Source organism: Lolium rigidum, chromosome 1, assembly GCF_022539505.1.
Source record: "Lolium rigidum isolate FL_2022 chromosome 1, APGP_CSIRO_Lrig_0.1, whole genome shotgun sequence".
NCBI lineage: Eukaryota > Viridiplantae > Streptophyta > Magnoliopsida > Poales > Poaceae > Lolium > Lolium rigidum.
The window spans coordinates 260502921-260520117 of record NC_061508.1 but is presented as its reverse complement, the minus strand read 5'-3'; the positions used below and the strand labels follow the sequence as shown (position 1 = coordinate 260520117).

The following is a 17197-nucleotide window of genomic DNA, read 5'->3' as shown; positions in this document are numbered from 1 at the left end:
CATTCAGGTCTTCTTCCACAATATTTCCTAATTAGCTTTCCATAGAAACAAAGTGGTTAGAAGACAGCAGAAAACAACATGGAAAGTCATAACCTGAATGAGTGGAACTCACACATACATTGTTGCCATATTAGAGATATTGAATTATAATATTACGAACTTTTAAAAATAGCCATGCACATCATTATTGACAATATTGATAACACACAAAAAGTCGCCATGCTTTAAAAGTAACCACGCGTACAACAAATGAGAGGCATGACTGAATTTTGGGGTTTGGAACAAAAAGGAACTATTTATTCAGATACCTATTGGATAAATGAAAATAACACCATTCCATCGATGAAATAAGTATTAAATTTCAAGGTAAAACATACCCATATTAGTGCATTTTGTGTTATATAAACAAAAATAATTGCAGGTATTAACTGTACCTAGAGATTCTTTCCTGTGTTGAAAATGATTGAAGATGCTCAATAAATTTCCTATCTTAGTCACCGAAATTATCAGCACACTATGAGAGCACAAATTGCGTAAATACATCAGTAGTACGTAGTGGCATACAAAAACTGAGCAATAATAAGGAAGTTGTTTTGTCCAGATCACTTTTTTTTCTTCAAATCATATACGATGAACTCTGAAATGCATGCCAAATTAATAGCAGGTAAGATTTCCGCTTAGTGTTCCGAAGATAACATTTATTAAAAATCAAATGAGTTTGCCTTGTCACAGCTACGACATTATCATATGAAACCAGACCCCTTTTCATGTAATTTCTAATGAGTCCAAATAATTGCACCTAGTGTTGCTTTGATTTTTTTTGGATTCTGGGATACAATCCATAATGTGACGTGGATGGTGATACCAGATAATCAATATGAGCTTCATGTAATCTGGAGGAGTAAAAGGAAGATTAGGTTTAGAATGCAATTTTGGGCAACTCATTTTGCTATCATTTTTAAAAACCTTTCATAAAAGCAAAAAAACATAATTATCTGAAATATTATGTTTAAATAAGTTGCATAAACCTAAGTATAGTCACACTACCAAAATCAAGCACGCAATGCAGATCATTGTGTTTGCAAATAAAAAGTATCATGGCTACTATTTGATTCTCTTCAATCCATTGGCAGACTGAATAATTGCTATGTTGTAGGAGTAGGACTCCAAAGGTTCCTGGACAACCGCTGATCTCATTGCACCATGGTACAGGGTAAGTGAAGGAAACTATTCACTATGGTATCACATGATAACAAAGTGCGGACCTTACAAGCTGATCTGACAGTTTTAATTCCAAAAAAGAAAGCATCTACATGATCATTATTATTGAACTGAGCGCAAAGGGCCTGAGCTTTTAACCAATTCCCCAATACTAAGCAGTTTCTGCATCGCAGAATTAAAAAATTTCAAGTATATGATCTTCATCAGTTTAAAGAACGAACCTAAGAGCACCGAAATGCAATGGCGGCCTAGAGTGGAACCTTGCATAAATTACTACTGGAAGGAAACATAGATCAAGCAGTGTTGATACATTGTAGTTCACTCGAGTCTTCTAAACAAAATTAATCCTAAGTAATGAAATCATGGAAAAAAATAGCGCGCTATTCCAACGCTAATAGCACGCTATAGCATATCTGGAGAGCCGACGCTATGCTATTTCGGCGCTATAGCGCGCTATTCGCGTTAATAGCACGCTATAGCATGCTAATAGCGTATTTTTAGACTCACGCTATTTTGTTATAGCGCGCTATTTTTTTCCTTTGAAATAGGAAAACAACATACCATGACAAGGGCACTGGCCACGCACTGCACTCAGTGCCGACACTGTGCTTAGCAACACTGACACTGAAAATATAATTTCAGAAACTAATGGTGCATACAGGGGCGGTCACTTTCCTCTGCCTAGCCTAATCTGCACTGTCTGGAGGCGGGTGTGATGAGGTATAACAAGAGTTACCAAGCACGGACTCGGAATGATCTTGAACGTCGAACGGACAGATCTGACGGTGCAAAGCTTCAAATCGCTGTGGTGAGTCTTAGTTGGTTGAGTTATACTGTTAACTAATTAAGAAGGAGGCGTTGTGGGAGTTTACACAATAGATTAAGGAGGACATGACCGTTGTGGGGGTAGTCATCTAGGTTTTGTGTTTAGTCAAACTTTTTAAACTTTGATCACATATATAGGAAAAAGTAGTAGCATTTATGACACTAATTTAGTATCCCGAGATTCGTTTTGAAATGTAGTTTCAAATTATACCAAAATCTCATCATATATGTTGCTACTTTTTTATTTACGGTTGGTCGAAACTTAAAATATTTGACTTAGTACAAAAGCTAAAAGTACACTTATTTGTGGACGGAGGGAGTATATCTCAACAAAAAAGTAATGCGGACTATCTTGACGGAAATGGAACTTCGTGATATAGTTTATCATTTTACCGTGAAAAGTAATGCCTTAAAGAAATGGTAATTCATGATAGTTTATCATTTTACCGTAATGGCTACAAGAAATCGGTGATTGTTCATCATTTTTTGCGCGGAAAGTAATGGCTACAACAAATGGGTGATGGTGTATCATTTTTTGCGTGAAAAGTACAAATCGGTGATGGTTTATCATTTTCTGCGTGAAAAATAAGGCCTAAAAGAGTTTATAATTTAGCTCGTGAAAAATAATGCAGAAAACCAAACTTTAGCGTACTGGGTAACCGCCCTTTAGCATACATAGAGGGTGGAAGCTAACCGCCGACAGAGAGAGAGAGGGTGGTGGCCCCGACCAGAGAGAGATAGGGGTTATCCTGCCCATTAAATCATACGATCAACGGTCGGCGGGCACGATCCGCGTGACATGGGCTAGACCAATCAGGGCAATGTTGGGCGTCTGTGAGAATTTGTGAAGGAAGAGGGCAAAACTGAGTAGTATCAAGAAACCAAGAGCAAGTGAGTAGTAAACAGACTAAGGGATTCAAATATGAGATTTAAAAATTGAAAAATACGTGTTTTGTACAATGAAACCCATCTTGGCCTACCTCAAACTATTTGCAATACAAATATACATGAGTGTGAAAATTATGGCCTCATTCAGACAAAGTATGTTTTGGGGAAAGCTGTTTTGGGTTGGTCTTATTGTGGAAAACCATGCACCTTCATAGCTACTAGGTGATTTGAGAAGTGGCAATTTGTGGTAAAACTTGATTTATCTATGATTTATCTATGATTTGAGAAGTGACAATTTGTGGTAAAGACTCCATGAGTAAGTGCCACTCTTTTTTAGAATTTTTTGCACATTAAATAACTCATTTAACTGGTTAATCCCATTTGTTGACTCTCTGTTGACCAGCCACTTGAGGGTAAAACTGAGTATATTGCACTAGCCAGTATTAGCACTCAAGGGAAAAACTGAGCACACAAAAAATGCTAGTATATGACTCGAGGGTATACCTGAGTATATCTAAATTTCCAGGGTTAGACTCGAGGATGCGTGTTGCGGTGCAGAAGTGGAAGACGTGCCATTGTTGACGCGTGTCGCGTTGCAAACGTGCACTAGTGGACGCGTAGGACGCGGGTCGCATTTAGGACGCGTAAGCCCCTCTCTCCCTCCCTCTGCACACAGTACGTCTCATTCTCGCTCACGCACGAAACCACGCCTCTCACGTCCCATCAACTTCTCCAAATCGAAGGAAAAACCCCAACCGCCGTACGAGCCCTGCCGGCAATGGAGAAGAAGAATGCGCCGGCTGCCATCGCCCCCGAGCCCGTCGCCTCCGAGGCCGTCGCCTTCGAGCCCATCGCCTCCAAGCCCGTCGCCGCCGAGCCCGTCGCCTCAGAGCCCATCGCCTCTGAGCCCGTCGCCGTCGAGCCCGTCGCCGCCGAGCCCGTCACCTCCGAGGGCGGCGCATCCAAGCGCGGCGCCTACGTGAGCTAGGCCTCTCTCATGGGTGACGGACCACTTCACAAGATTGGCGAATGAGGAGTACGTGGACGCCTACTCTGCTATGAGGCAAGTCTGTAGAAATTGGCGCTCAGGTTTACCTGATCCCGACGTGCACCTGCACGAATGGATCATGGTAGCCCACGCCCTTCCACGCGCCGCTGAGTTCACCTTCCTCCAACTCGGCACATCCCGCTATGTCACCATAGATCTATCGGAAGTTCGTGCAAGGTTCAAATTCCTCCAAATTCCTCCATATCTATAGGGTTAATCTATTCTTATTTTCAATCTTAGTGCTGAATGTTATCTTCATCAATATATTTTAGATACTACTTCGTCGGCTCTTGCCGTGGCGTCATCGTGCTTGCCCAGAAGAACCCACCGCACAAGATACGGCTTCTGAACCCATGATGCGTGCAGTTGACACACGTCCGTTGGGAACCCCAAGAGGAAGGTGTGATGCAGACAGTAGCAAGTTTTCCCTCATAAAGAAACCAAGGTTTATCGAACCAGGAGGAGCCAAGAAGCACGTTGAAGGTTGATGGTGACGGAATGTAATGCGGCGCAACACCAGGGATTCCGCGCCAACGTGGAACCTGCACAACACAACCAAAGTACTTTGCCCCAACGAAACGCAGTGAGGTTGTCAATCTCACCGGCTTGCCTGTAACAAAGGATTAACCGTATTGTGTGGAAGATGATTGTTTGCGGAAAACAGAGAAAACAAGTATTGCAGTAGATTGTATGCGATGTAAAGAATAGGACCGGGGTCCATAGTTCACTAGAGGTGTCTCTCCCATAAGATAAAAGCATGTTGGGTGAACAAATTACAGTCGGGCAATTGACAAATAGAGAGGGCATAACAATGCACATACATGACATGATAAATATAGTGAGATTAATTGGGCATTACGACAAAGTACATAGACCGCTATCCAGCATGCATCTATGCCTAAAAAGTCCACCTTCAGGTTATCATCCGAACCCCTTCCAGTATTAAGTTGCAAAACAACAGACAATTGCATTAAGTATGGTGCGTAATGTAATAAATAACTACATCCTTAGACATAGCATCAATGTTTTATCCCTAGTGGCAACAGCACATCCACAACCTTAGAACTTTCTGTCACTGTCCCAGATTTAATGGAGGCATGAACCCACTATCGAGCATAAATACTCCCTCTTGGAGTTAAGAGCAAAAACTTGGCCGAGCCTCTACTAATAACGGAGAGCATGCAAGATCATAAACAACACATAGGTAATAACTTGATAATTAACATAACATAGTATTCTCTATCCATCGGATCCCGACAAACACAACATATAGAATTACGGATAGATGATCTTGATCATGTTAGGCAGCTCACAAGATCCAACAATGAAGCACAATGAGGAGAAGACAACCATCTAGCTACCGCTATGGACCCATAGTCCAGGGGTGAACTACTCACTCATCACTCCGGAGGCGACCATGGCGGTGAAGAGTCCTCCGGGAGATGAATCCCCTCTCCGGCAGGGTGCCGGAGGAGATCTCCAGATGGGATTGGCGGCGGCGTCTCAGTAAGGTTTTCCGTATCGTGGCTCTCGGTACTGGGGGTTTCGCGACGAAGGCTATTTGTAGGCGGAAGGGCAGGTAAAGAGGCGGCACGAGGGGCCCAGACGACAGGCCGGCGCGGCCGTGGCCCGGGCCGCGCCGCCCGGTGTCCGGCCACCTCGTGGCCCCACTTCGACTCTCCTTCGGTCTTCCGGAAGCTTCGTGGCAAAATAGGACCCCGTGCGTTGATTTCGTCCAATTCCGAGAATATTTCTTTACTAGGATTTCGAAACCAAAAACAAGCAAAAACAAAGAATCGGCTCTTCGGCATCTTGTTAATAGGTTAGTGCCGGAAAATGCATAAATACGACATATAATGTGTATAAAACATGTAGATATCATCAATAATGTAGCATGGAACATAAGAAATTATCGATACGTCGGAGACGTATCAACCCACTCACAAAGGCATCGAACACTATGTTTGAGGCGCAGATGCCATCTTTTTTCTGGATTCAGTCGCTGTAATCAAATCCCCGACTATGGTCTTCGTTTGCTCACATTACCCGAACGAAATTAGTTGGATCGATGAGAGCACTCCAACCAAGGATATATATGAAGATTGGGGAGATGGAAGTTTTCCGATCGAGAACCATGGTTTGCGTTGCATTACCCCGTTCAATGGTGAACTGTATGCAATAGCTGTGGACAATTTTGAGTCCGGAAGAATAGTGTGCACCAATGTACAGTTGCAGCAGCGCGCGAGCACTGTCAAGATGGAGACACTAATTTCATTTCCACAACTTGGAAATGACAAGTTTTATCTTGTGAAGTCGGATGGTGATCTGCTTCTTGTGTTGTTGGACAACATGCTTTTGGAGGACCAACCATTGGTGTACCGTGTGGACACTCAGAGCCGCTCTCTCCATCCGGTCGATAACATTGGCGGTCATGCCTTCTTCGTGCATTATATCCTGTGTATCTTCGTCGACACCGAGTGCACCCGACACTTCGATCCGGCTGCATCTACTACGCCGATTTGGGTTATATCGTAGAGTACATTCATGATACAAAGGCCTCGGGATGAGTGGCCACGATATGTGGATAGAATGGGAAACGACGGTCCGAGAAATAAACACGAGGCCATACCGTCCGGAGGATGTATTGGCCGCACACCGTGCACGGAAGGAGTTCAATGAATATTTCCTTGGGATAATGCACGAATGGGGCGACGAAGAAATATATGAGCAATGAGGAATCTTCTTGTTGGCCATACATTGCGTGCGTCTTGTATTTTTTTCAGCTTAGTTTGTCGTGAAAATTAACAACGTTATTGGCTGCTTTTGGCTGCCGTATGCAGCTTTATGTATTATACTTAGTTTTCCGATTATGTCGTCGTGAATTTATCATATACTAGCTTCTAGATTTGCTGCCATATTGGGCAAAAAACGAGGGCCAAAAGGCAGAAATAGAAGCTTCTCTAGATTTGATACTAATTAGGTGAAAAAAGGCAGAGAGAAGGAGGCAGAAAAGGTACTCTTAAAAGGGAAAATGTCAATTTGGGCCGAGAGAGACAAAACCCAGCTCCTGCTCACGTGCAACTAAACGCTATCTCGTCCTGTCCCACGTGGTCCCTTTCTACCAGCCCCACGCGACGCGGGCCCACACGACGCGGCCCCACACGTCAGCACGGAACGGTCAACTAAACGGGAATCCTGCCGTCTGAGCTGCTTCTGCGGGTTTCAAACAAGGACTTGGGGAAAACTGAGGAAAAACTAAGGAGCTGGGGAAAACTGAGCACAACTAAGGAACCGAGGGCACGAAAATAGAAATCCCTATAACGAAAGGCTATGGCTATGGTTTGGACAAACACAGTGTATGTTATGTGGACTCGGAGCAACACAAATTGACTCTAGATGAAAGCGGAAACACAACCCTAACAATACCAGATGGAAGAAAAAGATACGCAAAAACAACTACGACAAGCAACTAAAACTCGAAATTAGTGCAATCTAAGGCTATGGCAATCCCTAACCCTAATATTTTTGGCTTTTTCTGGATAGGAAACACTCACAACTCAACTATGGGGTGGATTGTGGATGGCTTACCGAGGAAATGCTGAAATCTGATACCATGATGATAAGGGGTGGCCCGATCTTCTCAGTAAGCAATGGTAGTGACGATGATCACGGGATGAACACAGCGGAGAATCACGGATGATGAAGTGGATGATAACTTGTATGACGCAACGAGATCTCTCGATTGGTCCCTGTCGCCAATGCAACAGCTCTCAACCCTGCAAGATATTCGCAACTCCACACACTTGCGCACGTAGCCGTCGACCACGAAGCGGTAAGTTGCAACCTTCTAATTCCCAATGGAACAACAGATTACACAAGACTTTCAGATCTACACAATATCAAGCAATATGGTGTAGGGAATTCAATAGTTTTGCAGAGCAAACAACTAAGAACTAGGGTTTATCTTAAACATGGTCTAAACCAACTTTGGGGGCGTCCTGGGCACTTATACAGGTGTTCGGGACGACCTCAGGTCGAAAAGATACAAAAATAACCGACCCAGAATAGATCTGGTCGAGACAGACTCGGACACGGTCGGTCTGGGGGCCGGTCGACCGGGCCTGGGACCAGCCGGTCCGGTTTTGGACCGGGCCTGGCGCCGGATGGCAACCGGACGGGGCGTCCTGGCTTACTGGACTCGCCCCGGTTGGCACAGGTGGAGAACCCGGTTTGGACCGGGCTGCGTCGGCGTAGAAGCCGGCCGACCGGGTCTGGGACCGGGTGACCCGGCGGCACGGCCGGTTGGACCGGCCCTGGCGCCGACCTCCTAAACTTCATCTCCTCCTCTCGCGCATGCCTCCCGCTCCTCCCTCGCGCGTCCATGAGATAACTTCATGTCCAGCTCCATGTCCAGCTTCACGTCCAGCTGCTCCTCTCCTCCTCGTGCGATGCTTGGTTCCTCTTCATACCTGATCATACATAAGTAATACGACTTAGGCAGTATAAAGTTCTCATCGATTAAAGTATCATTTAGGAACAAGTTCACTTGTTGTTTAAGTAGCTTGGCACGAGATCGTGTCATTGGTCCAATCCTGACTTCATTGGACCTGAGCTTCACAACAGAATCATCTTCTTGTAATGGCGGAGGTAGTAGTGAGGTAGGGATGTCCTCATCAGGTACCGATGACGATTTAACATATCATTTTCACACATATCAGTTGGAATAGACCACTATATCGGCTATTTTGGCATGATACATATGTTGATTTTGTATGAACTGTTATCTAGGTAAAACATATTCTTTCTTAAAAACGATGTAACGAAAATATAGATATTGATCTTTATAAAAAAAGTACGTAATGGATACACAATGTGTTATGACACACGCATAGCGTATTTTCTTATGTTACATCACTACACTAGTGAGTTATTGTTCATGTGTCTATTTTATTTTGTTTCTCATGATATATTCTTGGCGTTGATAAGTTTCCATACAGTAGATCATAGCATACCTTATCATAAACTTATGATATTTGTGTACTGGATGTTGTAGTAATAGTTAAATGCCCACTCGGGGCCCACTTGGTCCTACGTGGCATGGTCAAAGCGGTCAAAACAAGTCAACTCAAGTCTAAGCTTCAAATCATGCCAAAAAGTCAAATATGAAGGTCCAAGACAAAGAAACCCATTAGTATGTAGTGCTAGGTAGGCTAGTCCACCATGGACCATGCACTACACCCTGGACCACAAATGACCACAACTAACCTTTCACATGGGAGGTGGGAGGTCATTTTTGGTTATTTGACAAGCTTTCTAGCCTATCAATAAACCCTCATCTTGTGTCATGAGTAACCATTCAGCTTTCATTTTGACTCAAGGGAAGAAGTTAGAGCTCCAAGTTCATGACAAATAGTTCTAGTGTTGGGTCCGTGAAGTTCATGATGACTCGAAAAAACGTCCGGGAGAAAAACGCCTAGAGTAAACATTTGGGAAGTTCACGACAACCCAAGTCCTGCATGAAAGGCCTTTCACGACGCTCTGTCAACATAGGATTAAGTCAGGCTTCGACGAGGCGACCGATCCTATTCAAAAATCATTGTAGTGTCAATAGTTTCTTAGCCTATGGCAACATTTGCTCATAAGGACGGACGGCGTACACACCCTTACGTACTTTTAATGTCTCCTTTACTATGCTACTCGAGACACCTTTAATCATACGTTGTTCGATTAGAGTGGCATTGCATTAGTAGCACTTTATGCTCATATTTTAATTATTCAGAAGTGAGCACCATGGAATGAACTAGAGTTGTTTGTCCCTCGAAAAAGAAAACAAAGGTTGTACTATAGACAAATTTCTGTACGTAACTATGAATGGGAAGCGGTTCACATTTGGTAGGGTGGGTTGGGCACAGCTCTTGTTTGCACGACATACCCTATGTCAATAAGCATCGCGCGTAATAACCATGACACCTTTATAAACTGTAATGTGCATCTTTTAATATTCAGTTTCGATAAATCCTCGTAAAACATTTTGATAGACTTTGCTAATGCTCGTGATTACTACAACTGAAAGTATTATAATACAAAGTACACAACATGCATATATTATAACTGAGCTTAATTTGAAGACACATTTACTAATGGTTGAATATATTGTACATGTGCCTATAAATAGTTACCAAAAATCATTATTAAGATATTTGTTATGTCATATACTTCAGAAGACTATGCATACATTAGTGCCATGATATCTAATTATGTGAAAATAGACTCGAACACGCACGAGCATACGCTAGCACACAAATATATTCACACATGCTATATAATATACGAAATTATCAACAAATAATCTAGTGAGATCTTTTTACAACATGTAGTACAGATTTAAGTGATATACATTACAAACGTATAACAAAGAACAATACAATAATTATTAGCAACATCCAAATGTTCTTAACTATGGAAACTCATTGAAATATACTCGCTAAAACCATGATATAATAAATATAAGTCATTAACAAGTATACAATTTTAGTATAAATTAAAATTGTTTTAATTAGCTATGGTTCCAAAATATTTTAATTTCCCTGGATGTTGGTGGATTTAGATCCGGCCACGACTACCGTGATCCATCTCCCGCCGTCCCCGACCCACTCCACCGTGAATCATTCCAACCATCAAACAATGAATGATGGAGTGTTAGGTTTCCATAGCCTCTCCTTCGTTGGCAATAGCTTGATCTGGCCTGCAACCAACACGTAGAGAATGATACGTGGTCACTTCTGGTCAGATTCCCGAGCTTCTCCCGATGGAAACGAATGGGTATCCAAACCTGGCCCTATTTCATTGTATTTACAAAGAAATGCCACCGTGGTGGGATGTGTTGATAAGTGAAAACAAAGGAAGAAAAAATAGAGGAACGATTCGTACGGGATGCTCCCCGCACGAGTCCCCCCGAGCACACCTAGGGTTGAAGCCCGTCGCCACCCCGACTGCCCGCGCGGAAGCCACCCATCCCGTCGCTTGCCCGCCGCCGACCGGCACCTGACGCCCAACGCGAGGCCGACATCTGTCTTCCCCTGTCGGCGAGCTCGAGGTCGAGTTGATTCTCCCCATGTCTTCCTCCCAACAACAGCAGATAGCTCCTCCTTCCCAGATTTTTTTGTATTTTTGTATTTTTGTTCATATAAACTTCAGGCATTTGATGTTGTGTTGATTTACAATTCAGTGCTAGATTGATTGTTAGTAATTGATACAAGTTGGTTGATAGGACATGACTAAAATTTTGGGGCATCTGCAATAAAGTAGGAGCCATAGGCTAGTTTCAATATTATTTTTAATTGAATACAAATGCAATGATAGGGAACTCTGAAATCTCACGAATGGCTTTGGGTTTGCTTCCATGGACGGCATCCCCGCGGCCGTCCCATCGCGGTGGCGGGAAACCAAAAGCGGCGCCTCCCGCCCTCCAAAAGCAAACAGAAACATCGATCGCGCGTTACCTCCCCACTGATACACGGGACCCATTCCTCCTGCCAGACCCGTCCCCACGTCTCAGAGACTCGAATCCGAACCCAGCCGTGTCCCCACCCAGAAAACCCCTCTTCCCCGGAGAATGAGATTCGCACTAAAATCTCGCCCCTGCCATTCCTCCACCTAGACTAGATTTGTTCCTCTCCAGCTCCCTCCCCAAACCCAATCTCACGACAACGCACGCACGCCGAGCCCAACGCCTCCGCCTTCGCCTCGCCCCAAACCCTAACCCTAGCCCCGGGCCATGGCCGCCGACGGCGCCGACGCCGCCTTCGACGACGAGGTGGAGCCGACGGTCACCATCAGCGAGTACATGGACGGCATCGAGGCAGAGGAGCTGGTAACCCCCCCGCTACCCCGCACCCCCCCGCGCCGTTTTTGTTTTAGCTCGATCTGGCCGGGCGCTCAGTGTTGTCTCAAACCCTAGGAAGCGGATTTGGTGCTGGGCGGCGACGACGGCGACGAGTGCACCTACGGGGCCGGATACCTCAAGCGCCAGGCCGTCTTCTCCTGCCTCACCTGCGTGCCCGACGGCGCCGCCGGGGTCTGCACCGCGTGCTGCCTCGCCTGCCACGACGGACATGAGGTCATCCCCTCCCCTCCCCTCTCATCCTTTTTCTCGGGTGCCATTCGCTTGCCTAGGTATTTCTTCTGTTTTTTTAGCTCTAGTATGTTAGCTGGATAATTGGCCTTCATAAGGTGTATGAGAAGGGAGCAGCGGCTGAAATGGGGGAAATCTAGATCCACATTCCTGCTACTCGTAGTAGTTTTTGCTGATTGATGACGAATCGTGGATGAATGGCATGTTTTCTCATGGCGACCCTGAAGCAGCAGCAATATTTCCACGCTTTTAAGTGGTGTGCTGTGTGACTTGCTGTTTTCCACATATTGCGCCTTTGTAGCAGTCATGTGTGTTTGTGGTTAGGGCATCTCCAGCGGGCCGATGCCAAAACTGACCGCCTGCGTCCGTTTGCGTTGGCCCGCAAGTAGTGTGCTGTGTGACCTGCTGTTTTCTAGATTTTGCTTGGTTTATTGAGCCTTTGTAGCAATCATGCGTGCTTGTGGTTACGTTTTGCTTAACCCAAGTGTTTCTGCTGTGTTCAAGTGTGTCATGCTGTGTCTAATATTTGGTCTCGTAGTATTAGCACTTGCCAAATTATCTGTGAGCATCTCCTGTGTTAAGTATTGTCAGACATTACACATCATAGATAGAGTTTGATCATGCTGAGTTGCATGAATTAAAGTGTGTCAAGGTGTAATACCGAGTCTTGTATTAGCAGCTGCCAAATTATCTATGACCATCTCCAGCATTAACTATTGTCAGACATTTACACATTATGGATATAGTTTGATCATGCAAATTACATTAAGTAATCCAATGTCAATATCCAATTTACTTTTCAGAAAAAATAGCATTGCGATGCTTGTAGATCATTATCAGTTTTCAGGGGTTCATGGTAGTGCGAGATAATTTTTCTGATCAGCTGGGTGTCTCATTTGCATGCAATTTTTTTAGGAATTGTACCATTATGCTTAATCAGTTACTATCTTCTGCAAATTTTTTTTTTTGCAAGTGTGCACACATCTGATGCCTGAAAAATTCCTCCTGTTCAGGTTGTTGAACTCTGGACAAAGCGAAACTTTCGCTGTGACTGTGGCAACTCAAAGTTTGGAGGTCACCTCTGCAAGCTCAACCCTGAGAAAGAGCCCGAGAACTCAGCAAATTCCTATAATCAGAATTTCAAGGGTGCGTATTGCACGTGCAGTAGGCCTTATCCTGATCCAGAAGCCAAGGAGCAAGTTGAAATGATACAGTGCTGTATTTGTGAGGACTGGTTTCATGAGGATCATATTGGTCTTGACTCTGCCGAAAAGGTGTTCTACTTTAAATGATTTTCTTTAATTAGATAATACTTGTCAACTGCTTCCTGTTTTCTGATTCTTCTAATTTTGCATGATTTGTGTGACTCATACCATTAGCTGTGTCCTAGTACTGTCACAGATATTCTTCACCTCTGTTTACCACAATTTTTCTGCTAGATTTATTTTTTTGAATCTTAGAAACATAGCATAAACATCTTCCTTACCGGGTAAAAGTTGAAAATAAGTGCATTGTATCACTAGTGCTTTTGAGTTTTCAGTGTTGCATTGCTTGTCCATTTTTCTTTTCCCATAGGAGTTGCCCATGCCATTGTTATGTTATGTTACCTGCAACTGAATACATCTTCTTGATCAGTCCTGTAACTAATCCTACATATTGATGTAGTGCAAATTTTACTTCTAAGCTTTAGAAGGTGCTGCAAACTGCATACGTTTGTGCTTCGCTTATTATTACACGATTTCAGATATCAAGCATAGTTTGTGCTTAATAATTTCCTTGCTTTGCAGATACCATGCGATGAAGAAGGGGAGGCACTCTATGAGGATTTCATATGCCATAAATGCTCGCCTGTCTGTTCTTTCTTGAAACTCTATCCTGATACAATTTGGGCTTCTAGTAAGCAGACTTCTGCATCAGAAGCTGTTACTGCTGATTCAAATGGTATGGAAGGAGGCTATTCAGGTCATGCTAACACTGAGAAAAATGAAAATGGTGCCCATGTAGACCATCAAAGTGCTGGAAATACCTCTGTTGAGAACAACTATACAAAAGATATTGCAGCTTCAGAGAAGTCCAATTTGGGTGATAATTCAGCTGGGAACTGTAAGCTAGGGCTGGATATAAATACAAAGTCAGCTGATTCAGAGAAAATTATGCCATTTTTCTTGTCAAAAGGGTGGAGAGAGACTCTATGCAGATGCGGTGCATGCACCAACTTCTATGCACAACGAGGCATTGCACATCTTACCGACAAGGAGGACTCTATTGAGGAATATGAAAAGATGGCTAAGGAGAAAAGGCAGAAGAAGTTGGAGCAGCAGGAAGGAGCTGAAGCTAACTTTATCAACTCACTTAACCATGTCCAGAAGATAGAGATTTTGAGTGGCATCAGTGACATGAAGAATGAATTTCAGTCCTTTCTGGTAAAACTCTCTGCTTACTTTACTGTTGGTCACTCTGTTGTTAATTTCTACATTCTTTGATCCCTGGAGCTTCTGTCCCTCCATGTTGTGCTATATATATTAGCACAATAATCATATTAATACAAAGATGGAAATGAAGGTCAGCATAATTGAGATGTCCATCAGGATTCTTAAATTCCTAGCAAATATGACTATAACAATAATTTATGAATTTGCATTAGTCACAATAGGTTTGCTCTTTCTGATTGTTGAACTAGATGTTGTCGCTCGCAACATGATTGGGTTCCTGGTTAGTTTAAATTGTAGTGCTGCAATGTATACAAACCTAATCAAACAACCTGGCAGCAACATGATGGTGTGGCCTTATTCCCTAACTATGTGGCTTCATTATTAATCCCCAATCATATGGCACAGCAGCCAGATTCTTTTGTGAGTTTAGTCCGAGCTGCATGAGTTCTCATATAGCTCTAGGATGAACTTCGAAGTTCCACCCCTTGTTTCAAAAAGAGGACAGTATATTCACAATTAATTTGATGCTGAGAGGTGAATTGAACGCTAAGCAGTGGTAGTCCAGAACATACATGTCCAGTTGAAGCTATACAAACAAAAAAAAAATTCTTCAGAAAATATGCATCATGAATATATCTTTTCAAATAAAAGAGTCAGGCCAGGCTGCAGTGCATTATCTACTACCTCTGCCCCATAATATAATGTTATTACAAAAAATATACTCCTATATTTGTTGGTTGTAATACTACTATCTTATATTATGGGACGGAGGTAGTAGATGGTATCCCTATGATCAATCACGGGTGGCTTCCAATACAATTGTAACATGGCAATTAATTTTGGACTTTTTTTATTATTGTTTTGGAGAAGTTGGATACTTTGTGCATGGCAGATATATGAGATTGGGCCGCTGGGGTCACTATAGTAACCCAACTTAGATACTTTGGGTCATCTCTGACACATAAAAACGTCCACATGAGTTCGTGCTGAAGGTCCCTGGGGTTACAGGGGGGCCTTGTCCTTGAACTTGATCCACCCCTGTTAGAAACCTGATCCTACAGTGCACCCCTGCAGGCCTGCACTGTAGAATCAGGTTTCTAACAGAGGTCCAACATCTTCTCTACATCTCGTTTGCACTCACAAATTGGCTTGCTTATTTCACCAGTATGTTATTGTGCATCTAACTGAAATTTCTTCGTTTCAATTATGTCAAATAAGTTTATTTGAATTTGCATTTTCTTTGCCATTTTCTTTAAAAAGAAAGAGATCCATTGTTCATATCTATATGTGCACAACAATACCATTTCATAATGGCAAACTTAATGTCCTTTTCTTTCACCTTCATAGGTTGTAATAGTTTATGCATGCATATGATACATTTTCTTTTATTCATATACCTGATGTTTCTTCTTTCCTTTTCTTTAATACTTTGAGCAGGAATCCCGTGATCCTTCTAAACCAGTCACATCTGATGATGTACAATCTATATTTAAGAACCTTGCTAAGAAGAAACAGAGGCTATCCTGAACTGCAACTGCTTCAGAAGTTGACTGAGCCTGATGTCCGCTGCAGGATAATCTAGATCTGCGTTGATTCACCAAACTCTCGAGCTGTGTCTACCACTGCTTATTATCTACCGTAAGCTGGACAGTTATCTGTCTACCCGTCTGTGTAGTTCACTCCCTGCAATGCTAGTGTCATTGTAATGCTGAATACCTAAATGTTTCAGAGTCAGCTAATGGTAGATGCCAAACTTCTGGTGGTGCGAACTGCAAGTTGTTCATTAGAATCAAAACTTTCTTATGTGGTATTTGCATTGCCAAAAACTGTATTGTACTGTGTGTTGCTCTTTGATTCCTGTCTAGTGCATTTTCCTGCTGAGATAGGGAATGCCCTTTTTGAAACTTCGGAGGAATGCTGCCTTGTTTGGAACTTTGGATCTGGAGTGGAGGCTGTTGAGAAATGTTTGCCAAAGTGATCTTCTGGCCTTTTCTTCCACCCTTCCCGGAGCAACGATGCTGCCAAAGCCACTGCTGTTGAGAAATGTTTGCCAAAGTGATCTTCTGGCCTTTTCTTCCACCCTTCCCGGAGCAACAATGCTGCTAAAGCCACTGCTGTTGAGAAATGTTTGCCAAAGTGATCTTCTGGCCTTTTCTTCCACCCTTCCCGGAGCAACGATGCTGCCAAAGCCACTGCTGTTGAGAAATGTTTGCCAAAGTGATCTTCTGACCTTTTCTTCCACCCTTACCGGAGCAACAATGCTGCTAAAGCCACTGCTGTTGAGAAATGTTTGCCAAAGTGATCTTCTGGCCTTTTCTTCCACCCTTCCCGGAGCAACGATCTTGCCAAAGCCACTGCTTGTTGAGAAATGTTTTCCAAAGTGATCTTCGGCCTTTTCTTCCACCCTTCCCGGAGCAATGATGCTTGCCAAAGCCACTCTTGTTGAGAAATGTTTGCCAAAGTGATCTTCGGCCTTTTCTTCCACCCTTCCCGGAGCAACGATCTTGCCAAAGCCCTTCTTTGTTGAGAAATGTTTGCCAAAGTGATCTTCGGCCTTTTCTTCCACCCTTCCCGGAGCAACGATGCTTGCCAAAGCCACTTGCTTGTTAAGAAATGTTTGCCAAAGTGATCTTCTAGCCTTTTCTTCCA

At 43.3% G+C, this 17197-nt stretch overlaps 1 protein-coding gene across 1 annotated transcript; it reads left to right on the top strand.

The window, feature by feature from the left end:
- The first annotated feature begins 11729 nt into the window (after window positions 1–11729).
- Window positions 11730–16385, top strand: LOC124693118 (putative E3 ubiquitin-protein ligase UBR7). Its single transcript, XM_047226575.1, has 5 exons — window positions 11730–11855; window positions 11943–12101; window positions 13130–13390; window positions 13904–14539; window positions 15986–16385. The coding sequence occupies exons 1-5, from the start codon at window positions 11760–11762 to the stop codon at window positions 16073–16075; spliced, it is 1242 nt and encodes a 413-aa protein (XP_047082531.1). The 5' UTR covers window positions 11730–11759; the 3' UTR covers window positions 16076–16385.
- The last annotated feature ends 812 nt before the right edge of the window (window positions 16386–17197 follow it).

Bases quoted from the DNA above. Each gene is read 5' to 3' on its own strand.
- LOC124693118 (XM_047226575.1), top strand. From the start codon at position 11,760: ATGGCCGCCGACGGCGCCGACGCCGCCTTCGACGACGAGGTGGAGCCG. The intron at 11,856-11,942 runs GTAACCCCCCCG...CTCAAACCCTAG, and splicing joins GCATCGAGGCAGAGGAGCTG to GAAGCGGATTTGGTGCTGGG. The intron at 13,391-13,903 runs GTGTTCTACTTT...CTTGCTTTGCAG, and splicing joins GTCTTGACTCTGCCGAAAAG to ATACCATGCGATGAAGAAGG.